Source organism: Eleginops maclovinus, chromosome 10, assembly GCF_036324505.1.
Source record: "Eleginops maclovinus isolate JMC-PN-2008 ecotype Puerto Natales chromosome 10, JC_Emac_rtc_rv5, whole genome shotgun sequence".
NCBI classification, from domain to species: Eukaryota; Metazoa; Chordata; class Actinopteri; order Perciformes; family Eleginopidae; genus Eleginops; species Eleginops maclovinus.
Genome location: NC_086358.1, coordinates 444,786 through 468,050, shown reverse-complemented (window position 1 = coordinate 468,050; position 23,265 = coordinate 444,786). Strand labels below are relative to the sequence as shown.

The following is a 23,265-nucleotide window of genomic DNA, read 5'->3' as shown; positions in this document are numbered from 1 at the left end:
TATTATAATAATTATAATTATTATAATAATAATAATTATTATAATAATTATTATAATAATAATAATTATTATAATTATTATTATTATTATTATAATAATTATTATTATTATTATTAATAATTATTATTATTATAATTATTATTATTATTAATTATAATAATAATAATAATTATTATAATTATATTATTATTATAATAATTATTATTATAATAATTATTATTATTATAATTATATTATTAATATAATTATAATAATAATAATTATTATTATTATTATTATAATAATTATTATTATTATTATTATTATTATTATTTATGTTTGTTGTTATTTTTGTTGTTGCTGTTATCCTCAGATTTTGTTACATTTCTTTGTATTTTGATGTTTTAATAACTCCTGGGTTATAACTTCCGTCCAGCTGGTGGAGCTCCAGTCAGTCCAACCGGATCATGAACCAGAACATCAACATGGTGATCATGAACCGGAACATCAACATGGTGATCATGAACCGGATCATCAACACACTGGAGCTCCGGTTCTCTCCGCCGACATGTCCCCCTGCTCTCTGCCGGCTCACAGAGCTCTCCTTTCGGCCTTCTCCCTGCTACTGCTCCCCCTATCCCTCTCCCTCCTGGAGGTCCCTCACATTGCCCGGTTCTTCGGCACTAAGACCCGGTATGAGGAGGTGAACCGGGCTCTGCTGCTAGACCCCCTGTGGGTTAACCGGTCCGTGCTGAGACCTCCTCCCGGAGAGAGCTGCTCCCCGGTGCATCTCACCGCCCTGATCCGGCACGGTAGCCGGTTCCCCACCGTGAAGAACATCCAGAGGATCCGGAGGCTCAGCGAGCTGGTGAGGCGGGCAGGGGGGGCCGAAGGGGGGGAAGCGACCGGAGGGGGGCCCAGGGACATGCTGCAGGAGATCTGGAGCTGGGAGAACTGGTACACCGAGGACATGGACGGTGAGACCCGGAGCAGGGAGGGCCTGAAACTGAAATCAAATATGTAGAGAGAGAGACTAAAATATTAAAATACAAGCGTCAGAAAATGCTTTAATTTGACCCAAAAGAGTGATCAGATAAATAGCGACATATTAAGAAACATCAAAATATAGTTTTCAGAATGTTACTCCAAATAGTTCTAATAAATGGCTCAAATATTATAATTTCACTTAAATATACCTGTGAACACTGCTTTAATATTAACGAAAATAATGATATTTAAACTTTAAATATTACAAAAAATCCGTAATATTATAACTGGAAACAGCTGACACTCAAATACAAATATTACATCACAAAACATGTATATATACATTTAGAAAATGCTATTCAAAAAGCTGTAACCGATATTATTGAAATGACTGAAAATGAGTTGATTAAATACTCAGATTTAAGGATACAACCAAATAAAAGATGTGTTTTATGAAAAACTTTGCTTTATTTTGCTAACTACTAATCATATATCTCCTCCTCCTCAGGGCAGCTGGTTGATAAGGGCCGGCAGGACCTCCGCCTCCTAGCGCAGCGCCTCCAGCGCCTGCTCCCCTCCCTGCTGTCAGAGGAGAACAGCTTCAGCCTGAAGAGCAGCTCCAAGCACCGCTGTGTGAGCAGCATGGAGGCCTTCCAGGAGGGGCTGCAGGGGGGGGCAGGTACTCACAGTTTCCCCTTATTCAAAATTCCTCTCAAATAATCTGAGATTTAGTTTTAGGAGCTCATCCTGCCTGAGCTGCAGCCCCTCTGCTCACCCTCTGTCTGAAACCACAGCCCAGTCTGCTCTGATTGGCCTGCTGGCCGGCTCTGCTCTGATTGCTCAACCTGCTTAGAGATGTCCCGCCCCTTCGCGTATCACGTACAATGTGTTGGAGCTTCTAGCCAATCGGAGCGCAGTGTTCCACAGTGACCCCTCGCCCCTCTCTCCCCCCTGCAGTCGGGCGGTTCTCTCACTCCGTTGACGACGAGCTGCTGCGGTTCTTCGAGCGTTGCCGTGGTTACGTGGAGGGCGTGGAGAAGAACCGGTCTGCGCTGGTGGAGGTGAAGCGGTTCAAAGAGGGGGGGGAGATGGAGGGAGTCCAGGGGAGGGTTGCTCTGAAACTGGGGCTCCCTCCCCACCTCCTCACACCAGGTACACACACACACACACACACACACACACACACACACACACACACACACACACACACACACACACACACACACACACACACACACACACACAAATAAATGTGTGTGTGTGTGTGTGTGCCCCTCCTGCTCTCTGTAGATCTGGTAGAAGCTGCCTTCTTCCTCTGTTCTTATGAACTCTCCATCCGGTCCCTGAACTCACCGTGGTGCTTCCTGTTCACTGAGGAGGACGCCAGGGTACATACACCACTCACTCACTCACTCACTCACTCACTCACTCACTCACTCACTCACTCACTCACTCACTCACTCACTCACTCACTCTCTGATGTCATCATTAATGCCCCCCCAGGTGTTGGAGTATAAGTCGGACCTGAAGCAGTTCTGGAAGCGTTTCCACGGTCATGTGATCAGCGGTCTGTCCAGCTGTCCGTTATTTCACCACGTCTTCAGAACGCTGGACAAAGCAGGACGCCCACGCAGGTATACACACACTCACTCACTCACTCACTCACTCACTCACTCACTCACTCACACACTCACTCACTCACTCACTCACTCACTCCTCACTCACTCACTCACTCACTCACTCACACTCACACTCTCACTCACTCACGACTCACTGACTCACTGACTCACTCAGTCACTCACTCACACACTCACACACTCACACTCTCACACTCACTCACTCCCATCACTCCACTTCACTCACTCATCTTCACCACTCTTCAACCTGTCAACAGACTCCACTCACGCAGTCCACTCTCACACCTCACTCACTCCACTCACTCACTCACTCACTCACTCACACTCACTCACTCACTCACTCACTCACACTACTCACTCACACTCACTCACTCACACTCACTCACTCACCACACTCACTCACTCACTCACTCACTCACTCACTCACACTCCTCACCACTCTCTCACTCACTCACTCACTCACTCACTCACTCACTCACTCACTCACTCACTCACTCACTCCACACTCACTCCCACCCACTCACTCACTCTCACACTCTCACTCACTCAGTCACTCACTCACTCTCACACACTCACTCACTCACTCACACCTCACTCACTCACTCACTCACTCACTCACTCACTCACTCACTCTCACACTCACTCACACTCACTCACTCTCACACTCTCACTCACTCACTCACACTCTCACTCACTCTCACTCACTCACTCTCACTCACTCTCACTCACTCACTCTCACTACCTCAGCTCCCTCACACACACCACTCACCTCACTCACTCACATCACTCACTCACTCACTCCACTCACTCACTCTCACTCACTCCTCACTCACTCTCACTACTCACCTCACTCACACTCACTCACTCTCACCTCCTCACTCACTCACTACCACCACTCACTCACTCACTCAACACTCACTCACTCACACCACTCACTCACTAATCATCACTCACTCACTCACTCACTACTCACTCACTCATCACCACTCACTCACACACTCACCCTCACACTCACTCACTCACACTCACTCACTCTCCACACTCACTCACTCATCACACTCACATCACTCACTCACTCTCACTCACTCTCACACTCACTCACTCACCACTCACTCACTCACTCACTCACACACTCTCACTCACTCTCACACTACTCACTCACTCTCACTCACTCACTCACTCACTCACTCACTCACTCACTCACTCACTCACACACTCACTCACTCACTCACTCACACTCTCTCACTCACTCACTCACTTCACTCACTCACACTCACTCACTCACTCACTCACTCACTCACTCACTCACTCACTCACACTCTCTCACTCACTCACACTCACTCACTCACTCACTCACTCACTCACTCTCTCACTCACTCACTCACTCACTCACTCACACTCACTCACTCACTCACTCACTCACTCTCACACTCACTCCCACCCACGTCACTCACTCACTCTCACACTCTCACTCACTCAGTCACTCACTCACTCTCACACACTCACTCACTCACTCACTCACTCACTCACTCACTCACTCTCACACTCACTCACCACTCACTCACTCACTCTCACACTCTCAACTCACTCACTCACACTCTCACTCACTCACCACACTCACTCTCACACTCATCACTCACACTCTCACACCTCTCACTCACTCTCACTCCCTCACTCACTCTCACTCACTCACTCTCACTCACTCTCACTCACTCAGTCACTCACTCACACACTCACTCACTCACACACTCTCACTCACTCTCACACTCTCACTCACTCACTCACTCACTCACTCTCATCCTCACTCACTCCTCACTCACTCACTCACTCACTCACTCACTCACTCACTCACTCACTCACTCACTCTCACCTCACTCTCACTCACTCTCATTCCCTTTCACTCACTCAACTCACTCACCACTCTCATTCACTCACTCACCTCTCACTCACTCTCACACTCTCACTCACTCACACTACTCACACTTTCACACTCACTCTCACTCACTCACTCACTCACTCACTCACACACTCACTCACTCACTCACACTCACTCCTCACTCACACTCTCACTCACTCACTCACTCACTCACTCACTCCTCACTCTCACACTCTCACTCACACTCTCACCCTCTCACTCACACTCACTCACTCACTACTCTCACACTCTCACTCACTCACTCACTCACTCACTCACTCACACACTCTCACTCACTCACACACTCACTCACTCACTCACTCACTCACTCTCACTCACTCACTCACTCACTCACTCACTCACTCACTCACTCACACTCTCACTCACTCTCACACTCTCACTCACACTCACTCACTCACTCACACACTCTCACTCTCACTCCCTCACTCACTCCCTCACTCCACTCACTCACTCACTCTCACACTCTCATCACTCACTCACTCACTCACTCACTCACACACTCTCACTCACTCACACACTCACTCACTCACTCACTCACTCACTCACTCACTCACTCACTCACTCACTCACTCACTCACTCACTCACTCACTCACTCACTCACTCACTCACTCACTCACTCACACACTCACTCACTCACTCACTCACACTCACACTCACTCTCACTCACTCACTCACTCACACTCTCACTCACACTCTTACTCACTCACACACACACTCTCACTCACTCACACTCACTCACTCACTAAAGGCTCTTATTGTGAAGGAGCACAGGAAGTGTGTGAATGTACTCTGTTGCTCCTCAGGGCAACGGACGCCCCCCCCGCCCCGACAGCCTCTGTGCTGCTGGGTCACGCTGAGACCCTGCTGCCCCTCCTCTCTCTGCTGGGGCTCTACAGGGACCCCCAGCCCCCCACTGCTGACAACTACCAGCAACAGCATGGTAACACACACACACACACACACACACACACACATACACACACACACACACACACACACACACACACTCACTAAATATGTCCCCCCCCCCCAGGTCGTAGCTTCCGCTCCAGCCAGATCGTCCCGTACGCCGCTAACCTGCTCTTCGTTCTGTTCGACTGCCAGCGCGGCCCCCGCCTGCAGCTGCTGCTCAACGAGACGCCGGTTCGATTCCCCGGTCTGCCCGGCGACGACGCGCCGCTGTACCGGGACGTCCGGGCCGTGTACCGCCCCCTGCTGGACGGCTGTGACTCCGCCCGCGAGTGTGAGGGCCGGGGGGGGCCGCGCGCCCAACACCGAACTCTGATTGGATGCAGGTTTAGCGGGAGCAAAATCTGACCAATGAGGTTCCTTATAAACCAGGGGAGTGTGTCGTTTCTAACCAGGTCACATGACCTGCTGACCTTCAGGGTTAAATATGAAATATGATTTCTGGACCGGGTTATCTCCCGTCTGCTTTTTTGTTCTGAGCTTCGGTTAAATCAGAAAAGCTTTTTAAGCGCGGTAGCTGTAAGCAGCGGTGCTTCTAATGCAGGCTGCTGATTGGCTCATATTTGCCCACATGACAGAAACCTGATTTCTGATTGGCTGGTTTGAAGAGAGGAGGTTCATTGTCTTTACCTCCAGATGTTGCACCCTGCCAGCCTCTGGATGTTTGCAGTTCTGCTCTTAAGCTTTAATATTGGCAGGTTTTATTTTCAGGGTTTATTTATTCAGGTGTAAATTATTATGGGATGTTTTTTCATTGATTTTTCTCTTCAGGTTAAATATTCTTTGACTTCCTGTTTTATCGCCAAATGTTTAATTCTAAGCTTTAATAAACTTTTTCAAATTGAAAAATCGTTCTGTCGTCTTTCAGAAATAATTCAACGTAATTTCAGTTCAAGTTAAGCGTGTGTGTGTGTGTGTGTGTGTGTGTGTTTGTACACCTCTGCACATTGGTGAGTGTTTGGTTATTTCTGATATTTCTACTCCTGCATAAATCTCGCTGACAACATGTAAACGGGTTTGTTTTGACATGTTTATTACATAACTTAAATAATAACTAGAATGTAAAAAAGACCTTCAACCGTTGTGTATAAAACTGATCCTGTGATATACAGTCAAATAACATGTCAATATAATCTATGTAAACAACAACAGCCATCATATTTACCCTCTCGTGTTTAATTAAGGAAAGGATTTTCAGTTGAAGTAGAAACCATAAACCACAGTTCAGTTTTATAAACACATAATAAAGTACACTTTGTTCACAATAATCCCAGAATTGATATAATCAATCAGAGGTTTGGAGACTAAAGGAGACAGATTCCAACTCAGTGTATAGGGTTTATATGATATGCTTCCAGAGACATTAAGAAGGTTTTAATTAAACGTTTCTTACCTTGCATAATGTGTGTGTTTTACAGGGAAATGCAGTTTTTATTATTTCTTTCCAATTTAAATAGTTTTTTCTTATCTTAATTTTATGGTATTTTATTACAGAAGTTTGTTCAGGTTTGAGGAAGAAATAGGACAAATATCTAAACTGGATTACATTCCTTTATTTGGATCTGAGAATATATTTAATCTATTTGTATTTCTGTCTGAAACAGAGACCTCTGGGAGGGACGATTTTCACAATAAAAGCTCAGTTTCAATGAATTCCCTTTTTTAATTTGGCTCAGCAGTTTTATTGTGACATCACAGCTGCTTAGGCTCATGGGTAACGTAGTTCTCAGAGACATTCCTACAAAAACACACTTTTTGTGTTTTTACTCTAAATAGTTCTGTTTCAGCGACACGATGACCTGATTTAAATAAGAGAAATGGCACGTATTCAAAGTGTGTGTGTGTGTGTGAGTGTGAGTGAGTGTGGGTTCAGTCCAGAGCAGCGTGCAGCAGGGCTCCGTGCCCCCCCGCCATCTTTGATTTCTTCATCTTACCGATGGCCCTCTGCAGGTCGTCCTGATGGATCGGACGGATACAGTCCTCTGAGTCACTGAGGGGGAGACAGGTGAGAGACAGGTGAGAGACAGGTTAGAGACAGGTTAGAGAGACAGGGGAGAGGGACAGGTTAGAGAGACAGTTGAAGGACACAGGTGAAGCAGACAGGTGAAGGAGACAGGTGAGAGACAGTTGAGACAGTTGAGAGGAGACAGGTGAGAGAGACAGTTTTGATCCTCTGAATCTACTTAAGTTACTTCACAGACAGACAGACAGACAGACAGACAGACAGACAGACAGACAGGTACCTGTCTCTCTGGTTGTGGACGAAGTCTCGAACACACAGCAGAGCAGCGTCTCTGCACATCTCTCTGAGGTCACTTCCTGAAAAACCCTCTGTCTCCTTGGCGACGTCACGCAGGTCCACCGACAGGTCCACCTGCAGAGAGACAGACAGGTTTTCAAAATAAAAGTCTTTGTTATTTCTGCTACTAAACATTAAAGACAATGAGTTTAAACTGGGAGTGTTTGACCCAGTGCTCCTCCGGCGGATCACCCACAGGGAGGTGTGTATTCTCCAGAGTCAGTGAACTCATCGTGGTGTGTTTGAGGAACTTACGCTCTCGTTCTCCAGGATGAGTTTCAGGATCTGCTCCCTCTGCTGATTGCTCTGAAATAAAAAGACAGAAACATCAACAACACATCTCACCTGAAGATACCTGTGTAGCAGAGTGTGTGTGTGTGTGTGTGTGTGTGTATGTGTGTGTGTGTGTGCTCCTACAGGCTGGTTGATGTGAAACCTGGTAGGCATCCTCCTCAAAATGGCTGAGTCCAGATCCTGAGGACGGTTGGTGGCTCCCATGATGATCACCTGAGCACATGAGGACAGGTCAGTCATCCTGTACATATCAGCAGTGTGTGTGTGTCCCTGGCAGTGTGTGTGTGTGTGTGTGTGTGTACCTGGCAGTGTGTGTCTGTGTCCAATCCGTCCCACAGACTCATGAACTGAGCTTTCATCATGGCCGTCGCCTCGTGATCCGAGCTGGAGCGACTCCTCAGGAACGAGTCTGACACACACACACATACACACACTAAATAATACTTCATAATTGTGCATCATACAAAGTATTTCTAAAAAGATGTCTGCGGTGTGTGTTTGTGTGTGTGTGTGTGTGTGTGTGTGTGTGTGTGTGTGTCACCGATCTCGTCCACGAAGATGATAGAGGGCTGCAGTTTGACGGCGAGGGAGAAGACTGCGGCGGCCAGCTTCTGGGACTCTCCGTACCACTTGTCCGTCAGCGTGCTGGGCTGCAGGTTGATGAAGCGGAAGCCCGCCTCCTTCGCAGTCGCCTTGGCGATCAGCGTCTTCCCGCAGCCGGGGGGGCCGTACAGCAGCACGCCTGTTACCGTGACGACAAGCAGGGTCAGTATATGTTCCCTTACCTCCTAGCACACTTGTGTCCTTACTTCCTTCCCTGGTTGCTTGACTGCTTCTTTACGTACTCCTCTGTCTGAAACCAGAGTCTGCTCTCATTGGCTAACCGCTGAGAGATGTCCCGCCCCTTAGTGTCGGAGCACCACAGAAGAAGAACAGGGACCCTCTTAGGAATATTTGCTCCTCCTCCACAGAGTGTGTTCACCTTTAGGGGGCTGCAGCAGTCTGGACCCAAGGAACAGGTGTCTCTTCTGGACCGGGAGGATGACCGTCTCCTTCAACTCAGTGATCACCTCGTCCAGACCGGCAATGTCCCTCCACGTGATCTACACACACACACACACACACACACACACACACACACACACACACACACACACACACACACACACACACACACACACACACACACACACACACACACACACACACACAGGGAGGCAGGTAGGCAGGAAGACAGGTAGACAGGCAGACACAGGCAGACAGACAGACAGACAGACAGACAGACAGACAGACAGACAGACAGACAGACGTCTTATATAAGTATGTTTCTGTGTATTTTACTCAGAGTTCTGCTCCCTCTGTCTGCATGTCCTCTGGCTCCTCTGCAGAACTCTAAACCATCTGGACTTTATGGAACTAATAAAAATAAGAGCCTGAAACCTACCTGCATGCTGAGAGGGTCCACCAGGTGAGCTGCGATGCTCATCTCATATTCTGACAGCTTCACGTTCTTCACTCCGATCTGACGCATCAGCTTCTCCGCCTGGAACAACAGAACAGATCCAGACCTCTGAATATCTACAGGTGAGTCCCTCAGACTCTACAGGCGGCTGCTTTCATTCATGGATCGTTTAGGGAAACAAATATCTAAACAACAACATCTCTCCTGTGTGTTTACATGACTCAGCACACCTGCCCTTAAGCCCCGCCCCCTCCCGTCTCACCTGTTTCTGCGCCTCCACCTTCTGCTTCCGGGTCGGGTCGATGGCGTCCACCATCCACTTGATGGTGAAGTAGGTGACAGCACCGAAGATGGTGAGGCGGAAGATGAGGCCGATGACCTCGTTCCTGCCCAGAGGACGGGCAATGTTCTCCACCGGGACCTCCCTCAGAACCATGGTGGGGGTCAGAGGTCACACAGGGAGTACACTGGGAGGACACACCTGCAGAGAAACAACAACAACAAGGTCTCATGAAGACACACCAGATTTATAATCACTGTTATGCACAGATTAAAGAGCAGGTGAAGCGTCTCAGATCTTCAGTCCTGTTCCCACAGCTTTAAAGACAAGGTGAAGTAGGCTTGAACCGTCACTGATCAGAACCAGAATGGAGTTTATAACCCGGGACTTTACAGAAGAGGTAATGTGCTTTGGTGTGTGGTGGAGCGAGATAAACAACACAAGGATGAGCGCAAGCAGAAGGTATGATGAGATTTTAAATGGAGTTTGGTGAAAGGGATGGACTGTCACTAGTATTCATTTTAATGTAGGCTGAATTAAAGAGCCGCTCTTAGTCATAGATTATAAACTTAAAGAGCGTTGTAATTTCAATAACAAGCAAGGAAACGTTCTGTTTGTGTAATGTACTTAAAGTAGCGACAGTAAAAGTAGTCATTGTCTGATTGGTCCATTTCAGAATAATATCTCTGATATGTTTTATAATGATTGATCATTAAAGTGTTCTCAGAGCTGGTAAAGGTGCAGCTAGTTTGAATGGCTTTGTATACTGCAGGGTAGCTGCTGGATTTACTGCAGGTGAACTACAGTCTGATTTAAGGGGGATTATATTTACCATCATTAATCCAGATCTGCCTAGCAACTAAAGGTACTGAATACATGTAGAGGAGTAAAAGTACACCCTTTACCTCTGAACTGTAGAGCAGAAGTACTTAGTAGTAAGTAAAGTAAAAGTACCTCAGAAATGTACTTCAGTTTTCTAAAGTGTACTTCATAATGAGTACATGTACTTCATACTGAATACAAGTACTTCATACATGTACTTCATACATGTACTTCATACTGAGTACATGTACTTCATACTGAATACAAGTATTTCATACTCAGTATTTCGTTACTTTAAACCTCTGGATGTTTCCATTAAAACCGAAAGCTGTCAGTTAGCTGTTAGCATTAGCATTAGCTTGACCTTCTCTGTACCGGAGCAGCTCTCTCTCCGTCTCCCGGGGGAACGGATAGATATGCCGGTAACTCACCGCAGGGCACCGATAGCTCCGGTTAGCCGACGGGAGGAACACAGACAGACAGTCCGTTAATCCAGTGAATCGTGACGAAGTGCTTCACCTTCCTCTGTCTGCTCTTCTTCGGTGGTGCTGGGAGCAGGTGGCTGCGAGCTGTTCTTCTTCTGGTATTAAGGCGGCGAGAGGCACCTAGCGTGTAAGGCTCGTTACCGCCCCCTGCTGTACCGGAGTGAGGAGCAGCGCGCTTCTTAAATACTCAAATAAGGCACTATGTTCTCCTCCTGTTGTTTAAAGATTAAACGCATTGTCTGGTTTTTGTTGTGTTTGTTTTGTTTATTTTGGTTGCCTTTTGTTATAGGAAAAGGGGGTGCAGCACCTCATAGAATCTCTAAAATAACTAAAAGGCTGGATTAATAAACAAAGAAGGGTAAATATAAACTGGTTATTATTACTGACATGTATTCATGTCTGTTTTATATCTCCTCAAAACGTTAGGGGGCGCTGTAACACAACTCATCCTTACAATCAGGAGAAGTACAGTATATTACAGGAGGTTTACTGTGTTTTTCGAGCTTCACAACAGCAAATGATTACTAATACAATTAAATCAAACACAATAATATGATTGGCAAATAAATCCAATAACGTTGAATATGTATTTTATTTATTTGTATTGTATTTTTGGTACATCAATTCTAAATCAGTCCTAAAGCTTGAAAAAAAATCTAAAATAATATTAAGAAGACTTCAATATATTTTCAAATATCCTCCATAAATACAAACATATATAAATATGATATAAAGTGTGTAACATTACGGATGCTGGGTTTATTATGTGACGTCATTCTGCTAGTTGCCAGGCAGAGATTTTTTCCCTCTGATTCTGATTGGAGGAGGATGTTTTGAATGGGAGGATATCCCACTAAAACCTGGCAACCCAGCTAACAATGCTCACAGTTAGCATCAGTGTCGCAAAAACAGGACACTACAGGTTTTTCAAAAATAAAAGCACGGTAAATCATTGACAGTGAAAAGGTATCATTTGTATTTATTTCTTGATGTGTTTTTTCCTACAGTCTGAAGAATGAAACTTACACTCAGGGCTTCCGACATTATTTTACGTATTTATTTGTATTTTGTCATTTTATAAAGTACACATTCTTTGTAATTTCAATATTTCTCTATCTTTCTAATATATTTTATTTAAACATTTTTTATGGTCCTATTCCTACAATTTATCTTCATTAACTGTGTTCATTTTATGCACCAAATACACCAAGGCAGAGTCCTGGTATGTATAAACCTACAATAACTGATTCTGATAGTCTTTTCTGTCATATTATTTTGAGGACGTGAAACCAGAGTCTTATTTTGAAGGCATTAAACCAGACTCTTATTTTGAAGGCGCTTAGCGGATGTTTCCTCTCCGGTTCTCTCCCCTCTCTCCCTGGTTTTTCTCCCCGCAGATCTGCCTCTAATCCCGGGCAGCTCTCCCGCCGCACCCCGGAGCCTCCACCGGAGAACCGTCCGATCCGTCCGCCGCCCGCAGCTTCTGGAGCTCCCCCCGCAAAGAAGTCCCTCGGATGTGTGATCTGAGGCCTGCAGGAGGAGGCCCCGACGCCCCCTGGTTCTGACCCAGAAAACAGCCTCTCCTCCGGCCTGCCTGCAGACTGAAGGCCGGTCCGAGGCTCCGGAGCTCCTGATGATGGCCTCCCTGATCAAAGAGATCGTGAGCCGGAATAAAAGGAGGTACCAGGAGGACGGCTTCGACCTGGACCTCACCTGTATCCTTCACCTGGGCAGAATGCAAACAGACAGCGGGATCCACTGTTAGTGTGAGAGGCTGCAGGAGCACTCCGTATATCAGAGCAGCTACACGAACACACATCTGTGCAACGAACACCGGAGAGAGAGCTGTGGTAATGTGGGTTATGGGCTGCAGGAATACACCTTATTGTGTTTGTACAGGTAGGAGGAAATTACACCGCTATACATCAACAAGCAGTAACACAGAGCTATCCTTCACCTGGGCACACCTGCACTAAACGAAGAGATCTCACTGTTAATGTGTGAGAGGTGTACAGGGAGAATAAGTTACACATATTAATTAAGATTCATGCATAAAATCTTACAGATACAAATATACATTATATTTACAGCCCTACACATCCAGGTGGCAACCATAAGGAGCAGGGGCAGAGTAGCATGGACTCTGTACGGGGATGGCAGCAGAGGGTAGGAATACTGCGGTACAGCAGGAGTACAAGTACTCAGAGCTTGTACTTGAGTAAAGTAGAAGTACTCGGGTTTTGTACTTGAGTAAAGTAGAAGTACTCAGGTCTTGTACTTGAGTAAAGTAGTAGTACTCAGGTCTTGTACTTGAGTAAAGTAGAAGTACTCAGGTCTTGTACTTGAGTAAAGTAGAAGTACTCAGGTCTTGTACTTGAGTAAAGTAGAAGTACTCAGGTCTTGTACTTGAGTAAAGTAGAAGTACTCAGGTCGTGTTCTTGAGTAAAGTAGAAGTACTCAGGTCTTGTACTTGAGTAAAGTAGAAGTACTCAGGTCTTGTACTTGAGTAAAGTAGAAGTACTCAGATCTTGTACTTGAGTAAAGTAGAAGTACTCAGATCTTGTACTTGAGTAAAGTAGAAGTACTCAGGTCTTGTACTTGAGTAAAGTACAAGTACTCAGGTCTTGTACTTGAGTAAAGTAGAAGTACTCAGGTCCTGTTCTTGAGTAAAGTAGAAGTACTCAGATCTTGTACTTGAGTAAAGTAGAAGTACTCAGGTGTTGTACTTGAGTAAAGTACAAGTACTCAGGTCTTGTACTTGAGTAAAGTAGAAGTACTCAGGTCTTGTACTTGAGTAAAGTAGAAGTACTCAGATCTTGTACTTGAGTAAAGTAGAAGTACTCAGGTATTGTACTTGAGTAAAGTAGAAGTACTCAGGTCTTGTACTTGAGTAAAGTAGAAGTACTCAGATCTTGTACTTGAGTAAAGTAGAAGTACTCAGGTCTTGTACTTGAGTAAAGTAGAAGTACTCAGGTCTTGTTCTTGAGTTAAGTAGAAGTACTCAGATCTTGTACTTGAGTAAAGTAGAAGTACTCAGATCTTGTACTTGAGTAAAGTAGAAGTACTCAGGTCTTGTACTTGAGTAAAGTAGAAGTACTCACTCAGATCTTGTACTTGAGTAAAGTAGAAGTACTCACTCAGATCTTGTACTTGAGTAAAGTAGAAGTACTCAGGTCTTGTACTTGAGTAAAGTAGAAGTACTCAGGTCTTGTACTTGAGTAAAGTAGAAGTACTCACTCAGATCTTGTACTTGAGTAAAGTAGAAGTACTCAGATCTTGTACTTGAGTAAAGTAGAAGTACTCAGATCTTGTACTTGAGTAAAGTAGAAGTACTCACTCAGATCTTGTACTTGAGTAAAGTAGAAGTACTCAGATCTTGTACTTGAGTAAAGTAGAAGTACTCAGATCTTGTACTTGAGTAAAGTAGAAGTACTCAGGTCTTGTACTTGAGTAAAGTAGAAGTACTCAGATCTTGTACTTGAGTAAAGTAGAAGTACTCAGGTCTTGTACTTGAGTAAAGTAGAAGTACTCAGGTCGTGTTCTTGAGTAAAGTAGAAGTACTCAGATCTTGTACTTGAGTAAAGTAGAAGTACTCACTCAGATCTTGTACTTGAGTAAAGTAGAAGTACTCAGGTCTTGTACTTGAGTAAAGTAGAAGTACTCAGGTCTTGTACTTGAGTAAAGTAGAAGTACTCACTCAGATCTTGTACTTGAGTAAAGTAGAAGTACTCAGATCTTGTACTTGAGTAAAGTAGAAGTACTCAGATCTTGTACTTGAGTAAAGTAGAAGTACTCAGGTCTTGTACTTGAGTAAAGTAGAAGTACTCAGATCTTGTACTTGAGTAAAGTAGAAGTACTCAGGTCTTGTACTTGAGTAAAGTAGAAGTACCAGAGTGTAGGAATACTCTGTCACAGTGAAAGTATTCTAAATGTTCCTCCAGTGAAAGTAGAAAGTACTCTCCTCTAAATGTACTTAAAGTAGCGACAGTAAAAGTAGTCATTGTCTGATTGGTCCATTTCAGAATAATATCTCTGATATGTTTTATAATGATTGATCATTAAAGTGTTCTCAGAGCTGGTAAAGGTGCAGCTAGTTTGAATGCTTTGTATACTGCAGGGTAGCTGCTGGATTTACTGCAGGTGAACTACAGTCTGATTTAAGGGAGATTATATTTACCATCATTAATCCAGATCTGCCTAGCAACTAAAGGTACTGAATACATGTAGTGGAGTAAAAGTACACAGTAGCATAACATGGAAATACTCATTGAAATACAAGTACCTTGAAATGTACTTGAGTACTTTTTAGCGGCTTTGTTTTTATTTGTTTCTGGAGAATCTTAAAGTCAACAGATGCTAACATGCTAAGCTAACTGTGGTGTTGCATCAGCACTGTTTAAAAATAATAACAAATAAAAATGAAAATGACAAAAAATAATAATCAACGAATTATCATAGATTTATTAACTGACTATAAATGATAATATGAAATACGAGACAATAGAATAATATTGGATTTGATAATAAATCACAACAACAACAATGATAACTCAAATGTGTTGATAAATGAAATGTAATATATATAAATGTTTTTTAACAAAATAAAACAAACTGAATATCAATAATAAAGAATATGTATTTACAAAATGGTAATTATCTTAGAAAGAATGAAACCCTTAAGTTTTAGAGACACTAACATTATATATATTATATAACTAAACTGAAGGTGTTCCACTTTATTATTACAGTTCAACCTCTGAATCTCGATGTTGAACTGTTCCTCAAACTCTTAAGATCTGTTGATGCTCTCGCTCTGCCACTGCTGCATTGTGGGAAATGTAGTGTTCCTCCCTTTGATGGTTCCCTGACTCAGCGTCAGATATCTACCCCAACATCATCGCCATGGGCTTCCCAGCGGACCGTCTGGAGGGCGTCTACAGGAACAACATTGACGACGTCGTACGGTGAGAAGCTGCTCCTTCTGCTCCCCCTCCTCCCCCTGCTGTCCTGCTCCTCCTGCTCCTCCTGCTCGTCCTGCTCCCCTGCTCCTCCTGCTGATCAGTAAATATATAAACTACATCTTAATGAACGCAGAGTTAACAAGGTTTCTCTCTCTCAGGTTCCTGGATCTGAAGCACAAGAATCACTACAAGATCTACAACCTGTGAGTCCTTGACTTTAATCTGTAGAGTTAGACCTGGTCCCTGAGAGTCCTTCAGTTAGACCTGGTCCCTGAAAGTCCTTCAGTTAGACCTGGTCCCTGAGAGTCCTTCAATTAGACCTGGTCCCTGTGAGTCCTTCAGTCAGACCGGGTCCCTGTGAGTCCTTCAGTTAGACCTGGTCCCTGAGAGTCATTCAGTTAGACCTGGTCCCTGAGAGTCCTTGACTTTAATCTGTAGAGTTAGACCTGGTCCCTGAGAGTCCTTCAGTTAGACCTGGTCCCTGAAAGTCCTTCAGTTAGACCTGGTCCCTGAGAGTCCTTCAATCAGACCGGGTCCCTGTGAATCTTCAGTTAGACCTGGTCCCTGTGAGTCCTTCAGTTAGACCTGATCCCTGAGAGTCCTTCAATCAGACCGGGTCCCTGTGAATCTTCAGTTAGACCTGATCCCTGAGAGTCCTTCAATCAGACCGGGTCCCTGTGAATCTTCAGTTAGACCTGGTCCCATAGAGTCCTTCAGTTAGACCTGATCCCTGAGAGTCCTTCAGTTACACCTGGTCCCTGAGAGTCCTTGACTTTAATCTGTAGAGTTAGACCTGGTCCCTCTGAGTCCTTCAGTTGGACCTGGTCCCTGAGAGTCCTTCATTTCTCTCCTTAAATCCAGGGTAAGGTCTGTTCAGATGTTTCTTTATATATTTATATACAGCTCCGGAAAAATGAAGAAACCACTCCACATGTTCCTTAAATCTTTATTTAACACAGAACACAGAACACAGAGAACACAGAACACAGAGAACACAGAACACAGAGAACACAGAGTAACACAGAGAACACAGAGAACACAGAGAACACAGAGAACACAGAGAACACAGAGTAACACAGAACACAGAGTAACACAGAGTAACACAGAACACAGAGAACACAGAACACAGAGAACACAGAACACAGAGAACACAGAACACAGAGAACACAGAGAACACAGAGAACACAGAGTAACACAGAGAACACAGAGTAACACAGAACACAGAGAACACAGAGTAACACAGAACACAGAGAACACAGAGTAACACAGAACACAGAGAACACAGAGTAACACAGAACACAGAGAACACAGAGTAACACAGAGTGACAGAGTAACACAGAACACAGAGAACACAGAACACAGAGAACACAGAGAACACAGAACACAGAGAACACAGAGTAACACAGAGTGACAGAGTAACACAGAACACAGAGAACACAGAGTAACACAGAACACAGAGAACACAGAACACAGAGAACACAGAGAACACAGAACACAGAGAACACAGAGTAACACAGAGTGACAGAGTAACACAGAGTAACACAGAGTAACACAGAGTGACAGAGTAACACAGAGCACAGAGAACACAGAACACACAGAACACAGAGTAACACAGAGTGACCGAGTAACACAGAGTAACACAGAGTGACAGAGTAACACAGAACACAGAGAACACAGAGAACACAGAACACACAGAACACAGAGTCACACAGAGTCACACAGTCACACAGAGTCACACAGAGTCACACAGAGTGACACAGAGTGACACAGAGTAACACAGAGTCACAGAACAGAGTAACACAGAGTAACACAGAGTAACACAGAGTAACACAGAGTAACAGAACAGAGTAACACAGAGTGACACGGAGTAACACAGAACACAGAGAACACAGAGAACACAGAGAACACAGAACACAGAGAACACAGAGTAACACAGAACACAGAACACAGAGAACACAGAACACAGAGAACACAGAGAACACAGAGAACACAGAGAACACAGAGTAACACAGAGAACACAGAGTAACACAGAACACAGAGAACACAGAGAACACAGAGAACACAGAACACAGAGAACACAGAGTAACACAGAACACAGAGAACACAGAGTAACACAGAACACAGAGAACACAGAGTAACACAGAACACAGAGAACACAGAGTAACACAGAGTGACAGAGTAACACAGAACACAGAGAACACAGAACACAGAGAACACAGAGAACACAGAACACAGAGAACACAGAGTAACACAGAGTGACAGAGTAACACAGAGTAACACAGAGTAACACAGAGTAACACAGAGTGACAGAGTAACACAGAGCACAGAGAACACAGAACACACAGAACACAGAGTAACACAGAGTGACCGAGTAACACAGAGTAACACAGAGTAACACAGAGTGACAGAGTAACACAGAACACAGAGAACACAGAACACACAGAACACAGAGTCACACAGAGTCACACAGTCACACAGAGTCACACAGAGTCACACAGAGTGACACAGAGTGACACAGAGTAACACAGAGTCACAGAACAGAGTAACACAGAGTAACACAGAGTAACACAGAGTAACAGAACAGAGTAACACAGAGTGACACGGAGTAACACAGTAACAGAGTAACACAGAGTAACAGAGTAACACAGAGTAACAGAGTAACAGAGTAACAGAGTTACAGAGTAACACAGTAACAGAGTAACAGAACACAGAGTTACAGAGTAACACAGTAACAGAGTAACACAGAGTTACAGAGTTACACAGAGTTACAGAGTAACAGAGTTACAGAGTAACACAGAGTTACAGAATAACACAGAGTAACACAGAGTTACAGAGTAACATAGAGTAACACAGAGTTACAGAGTAACACAGTAACAGAGTAACAGAGTAACACAGTAACAGAACACAGAGTTACAGAGTAACAGAGTAACACAGTAACACAGTAACACAGTAACAGAACACAGAGTTACAGAGTAACACAGAGTTACAGAGTAACACAGTAACAGAGTAACACAGTAACACAGTAACAGAACACAGAGTTACACAGTAACAGAGTAACACAGTAACACAGTAACAGAACACAGAGTTACACAGTAACAGAGTAACACAGTAACAGAGTAACACAGTAACACAGTAACAGAACACAGAGTTACAGAGTAACACAGTAACACAGTAACACAGTAACAGAACACAGAGTTACAGAGTAACACAGAGTTACAGAGTAACACAGTAACAGAGTAACACAGAGTTACAGAGTAACACAGTAACAGAGTAACACAGTAACACAGTAACAGAACACAGAGTTACACAGTAACACAGTAACACAGTAACACAGTAACACAGTAACAGAACACAGAGTTACAGAGTAACACAGAGTTACAGAGTAACACAGAGTTACAGAGTAACACAGTAACAGAGTAACACAGAGTTACAGAGTAACAGAGTAACAGATTTACAGAGTTACAGAGTTACAGAGTAACACAGAGTAACAGAGTAACACAGTAACACAGTAACACAGTAACACAGTAACAGAGTAACACAGAGTTACAGAGTAACACAGAGTTACAGAGTAACACAGAGTTACACAGAGTTACAGAGTAACAGAGTTACAGAGTAACACAGTAACAGAGTAACAGAACACAGAGTTACAGAGTAACACAGTAACAGAGTAACACAGAGTTACAGAGTTACACAGAGTTACACAGAGTTACAGAGTAACAGAGTTACAGAGTAACACAGAGTTACAGAATAACACAGAGTAACACAGAGTTACAGAGTAACATAGAGTAACACAGAGTTACAGAGTAACACAGTAACAGAGTAACAGAGTAACACAGTAACAGAACACAGAGTTACAGAGTAACAGAGTAACACAGTAACACAGTAACACAGTAACACAGTAACAGAACACAGAGTTACAGAGTAACACAGAGTTACAGAGTAACACAGTAACAGAGTAACACAGTAACACAGTAACAGAACACAGAGTTACACAGTAACAGAGTAACACAGTAACACAGTAACAGAACACAGAGTTACACAGTAACAGAGTAACACAGTAACAGAGTAACACAGTAACACAGTAACAGAACACAGAGTTACAGAGTAACAGAGTAACACAGTAACACAGTAACACAGTAACAGAACACAGAGTTACAGAGTAACACAGAGTTACAGAGTAACACAGTAACAGAGTAACACAGAGTTACAGAGTAACACAGTAACAGAGTAACACAGTAACACAGTAACAGAACACAGAGTTACACAGTAACACAGTAACAGAGTAACACAGAGTTACAGAGTAACACAGTAACAGAGTAACACAGTAACACAGTAACAGAACACAGTAACACAGTAACACAGTAACACAGTAACAGAACACAGAGTTACAGAGTAACACAGAGTTACAGAGTAACACAGAGTTACAGAGTAACACAGTAACAGAGTAACACAGAGTTACAGAGTAACAGAGTAACAGATTTACAGAGTTACAGAGTTACAGAGTAACACAGTAACAGAGTAACACAGAGTTACAGAGTAACACAGTAACAGAACACAGAGTTACAGAGTAACACAGTAACAGAGTAACACAGAGTTACAGAGTAACACAGAGATACAGAGTAACAGAGTAACACAGTAACAGAGTAACAGAGTAACAGAGTAACACAGTAACAGAACACAGAGTTACAGAGTAACACAGTAACACAGTAACACAGAGTTACAGAGTAACACAGAGTTACAGAGTTACAGAGTAACACAGTAACAGAGTAACACAGAGTTACAGAGTAACACAGTAACAGAGTAACACAGAGTTACAGAGTAACACAGTAACAGAACACAGAGTTACAGAGTAACACAGTAACAGAGTAACACAGAGTTACAGAGTAACACAGAGATACAGAGTAACAGAGTAACACAGTAACAGAACACAGAGTTACAGAGTAACACAGTAACAGAGTAACACAGTAACAGAACACAGAGTTACAGAGTAACATAGAGTAACACAGAGTTACAGAGTTACAGAGTAACACAGAGTTACAGAGTTACAGAGTAACACAGTAACAGAGTAACACAGTAACAGAACACAGAGTTACAGAGTAACACAGTAACAGAGTAACACAGTAACAGAACACAGAGTTACAGAGTAACAGAGTAACACAGAGTTACAGAGTTACAGAGTAACACAGAGTTACAGAGTTACAGAGTAACACAGTAACACAGTAACAGAACACAGAGTTACAGAGTAACACAGAGTTACAGAGTTACAGAGTAACACAGTAACACAGTAACACAGTAACAGAGTAACACAGAGTTACAGAGTAACACAGTAACACAGTAACACAGTAACAGAACACAGAGTTACAGAGTAACAGAGTAACACAGTAACAGAGTTACACAGAGTTACAGAGTAACACAGTAACACAGTAACACAGTAACAGAACACAGAGTTACAGAGTAACACAGTAACAGAACACAGAGTTACAGAGTAACACAGTAACAGAACACAGAGTTACAGAGTAACAGAGTAACACAGTAACAGAACACAGAAACACGGTCAGTGGTTTATAGAATAACAAAATAAAATAAGAATGAACTCGAAGACAAAGCTTTAAGTAATGACAAGAGAAGATGATAATGCTGAAGTGGTCTCTTCATTTCCTCCGGGATGTGTATCTATATACACACCGTGCTCAGCGTAAATGAGTACACCCCCTTTGAAAAGTAACATTTAGTAACAAGTTTAATATAACGTGTTTAACTTCTAACATGAAAGTGAGGTTAATCATATATCTTAGATTACTCATGTTTCACTTTTACTCAAATAAGGGCGATACAGAATGAGTACAGCCCACAACACAAACTACTACATCTAGTACTGTGTTCGGCCTCCATGATTTTTAATGGCAGCACCAAGTCTTCTAGGCATGGAAAGAACAAGTTGGAAACATGTTGCTGCATCAATCTTTTTCCACTCTTCAAGAATGACCTCTTTTAGAGACCGGATGCTGGATGGAGAGTGATGCTCAACTTGTCTCTTCAGAATTCCCCATAGCTGTTCAATTGGGTTCAGATCAGGAGACATACTTGGCCACTGAATGCCTTTCACCCTGTTCTTCTTCAGAAATCCAACAGTGGCCTTAGATGTGTGTTTAGGATCATTGTCATGTTGGAAAAGTGCACGACGACCAAGGGCACGGAGTGATGGTAGCATCTTTCAGTATCGAGCAGCACATCTGTGAATTCATGCTGCCATCAATGAAACACAGCTCCCCGACTCCAGCAGCACTCATGCAGCCCCACGGACACTGCCCCCATGTTTCCCTGTAGGCACCATGCATGTCTCCTTATATTCAAGAAGCTTTATTTATCCCGAGAGAAATTGAGGTGCAACAGTTCAATACAAAGAAGGAAGGAGAAATATACACTCAATATAACTAAACTACTAAATATACACTAAATATACATCACATATTACTAAATATACACTAAATATACATCACATATTACTAAATATACACTAAATGTATCAATAAGAGCAGCTTTGCAAATATGAAATAGTGAAGTAGTTACAGTAACTACGTAGGTATATACAATATACAACAATACGTGTAGTGCAAATGGCAGCACAGTAATAAGAGAACTAATGAAACTAAGCTGAATACTACATAAAGTGACATGTGAAAGTGGAGTGAAATGAAATGACAGCATTGCGATGAAATAAAGTGTCACTGAGTCTCCAATGTTCCTCTAACGACCTGAGGTGGATGAGTTAACGAGTCTGATGGTACACCGGGGTGGAATGAGTCTATTGCTGAAGGTGCTTCTGTATGAGGTCAGCACCTGGTGGAGAGGGTGAGCGTTGTTGTCCATGATACTACGCAGCTTGCGCAGCATCCCCCTCTCAGACACCACCAGCAAAGAGTCCAGCTGGACCCCCAGGACGGAGCCAGCCTTCCTGACGATCCTGCTGATCTTGTTGGCGTCTGCTGACCTCAATCTGCTTCCCCAGCACGCAACACCAAAGAAGATGGCACTGGCTACCACCGACTGGTAGAACATCTTCAGCATGGTGTTACAGACGTTGAAGGACCGGAGCCTCCGCAGGAAGTAGAGTCGGCTCTGGCCCTTCTTATACACAGCCTCAGTGTTCTTG

At 43.6% G+C, this 23,265-nt stretch overlaps 3 protein-coding genes across 3 annotated transcripts in view; 2 read left to right on the top strand and 1 right to left on the bottom strand.

Moving 5' to 3' along the window:
* The first annotated feature begins 496 nt into the window (after positions 1-496).
* On the top strand, positions 497-6,358 carry minpp1b (multiple inositol-polyphosphate phosphatase 1b). The gene is given in 8 exon segments (XM_063892956.1): positions 497-956; positions 1,475-1,645; positions 1,924-2,118; positions 2,257-2,354; positions 2,470-2,600; positions 5,344-5,480; positions 5,574-5,793; positions 5,795-6,358. Coding segments are annotated over 8 exon segments (1,392 nt in total). The 5' UTR covers positions 497-547; the 3' UTR covers positions 5,826-6,358.
* Positions 6,359-6,525: 167 nt separating this feature from the next.
* On the bottom strand, positions 6,526-11,284 carry atad1b (ATPase family AAA domain containing 1b). The gene is made up of 10 exons (XM_063893808.1): positions 11,098-11,284; positions 9,827-10,045; positions 9,547-9,645; positions 9,085-9,205; positions 8,644-8,844; positions 8,405-8,511; positions 8,226-8,315; positions 8,064-8,114; positions 7,753-7,883; positions 6,526-7,499 (listed from the first exon to the last, which is right to left on the bottom strand). The coding sequence occupies exons 2-10, from the start codon at positions 9,998-10,000 to the stop codon at positions 7,379-7,381; spliced, it is 1,095 nt and encodes a 364-aa protein (XP_063749878.1). The 5' UTR covers positions 10,001-10,045; positions 11,098-11,284; the 3' UTR covers positions 6,526-7,378.
* Positions 11,285-12,484: 1,200 nt separating this feature from the next.
* Positions 12,485-23,265, top strand: part of ptenb (phosphatase and tensin homolog B) — a 21,155-nt gene continuing 10,374 nt past the window's right edge. The window contains 3 exon segments of the mRNA XM_063892524.1: positions 12,485-12,866; positions 16,031-16,115; positions 16,271-16,315. Coding sequence (XP_063748594.1) covers positions 12,785-12,866; positions 16,031-16,115; positions 16,271-16,315 — 212 coding nt within the window. The 5' untranslated portion in view covers positions 12,485-12,784.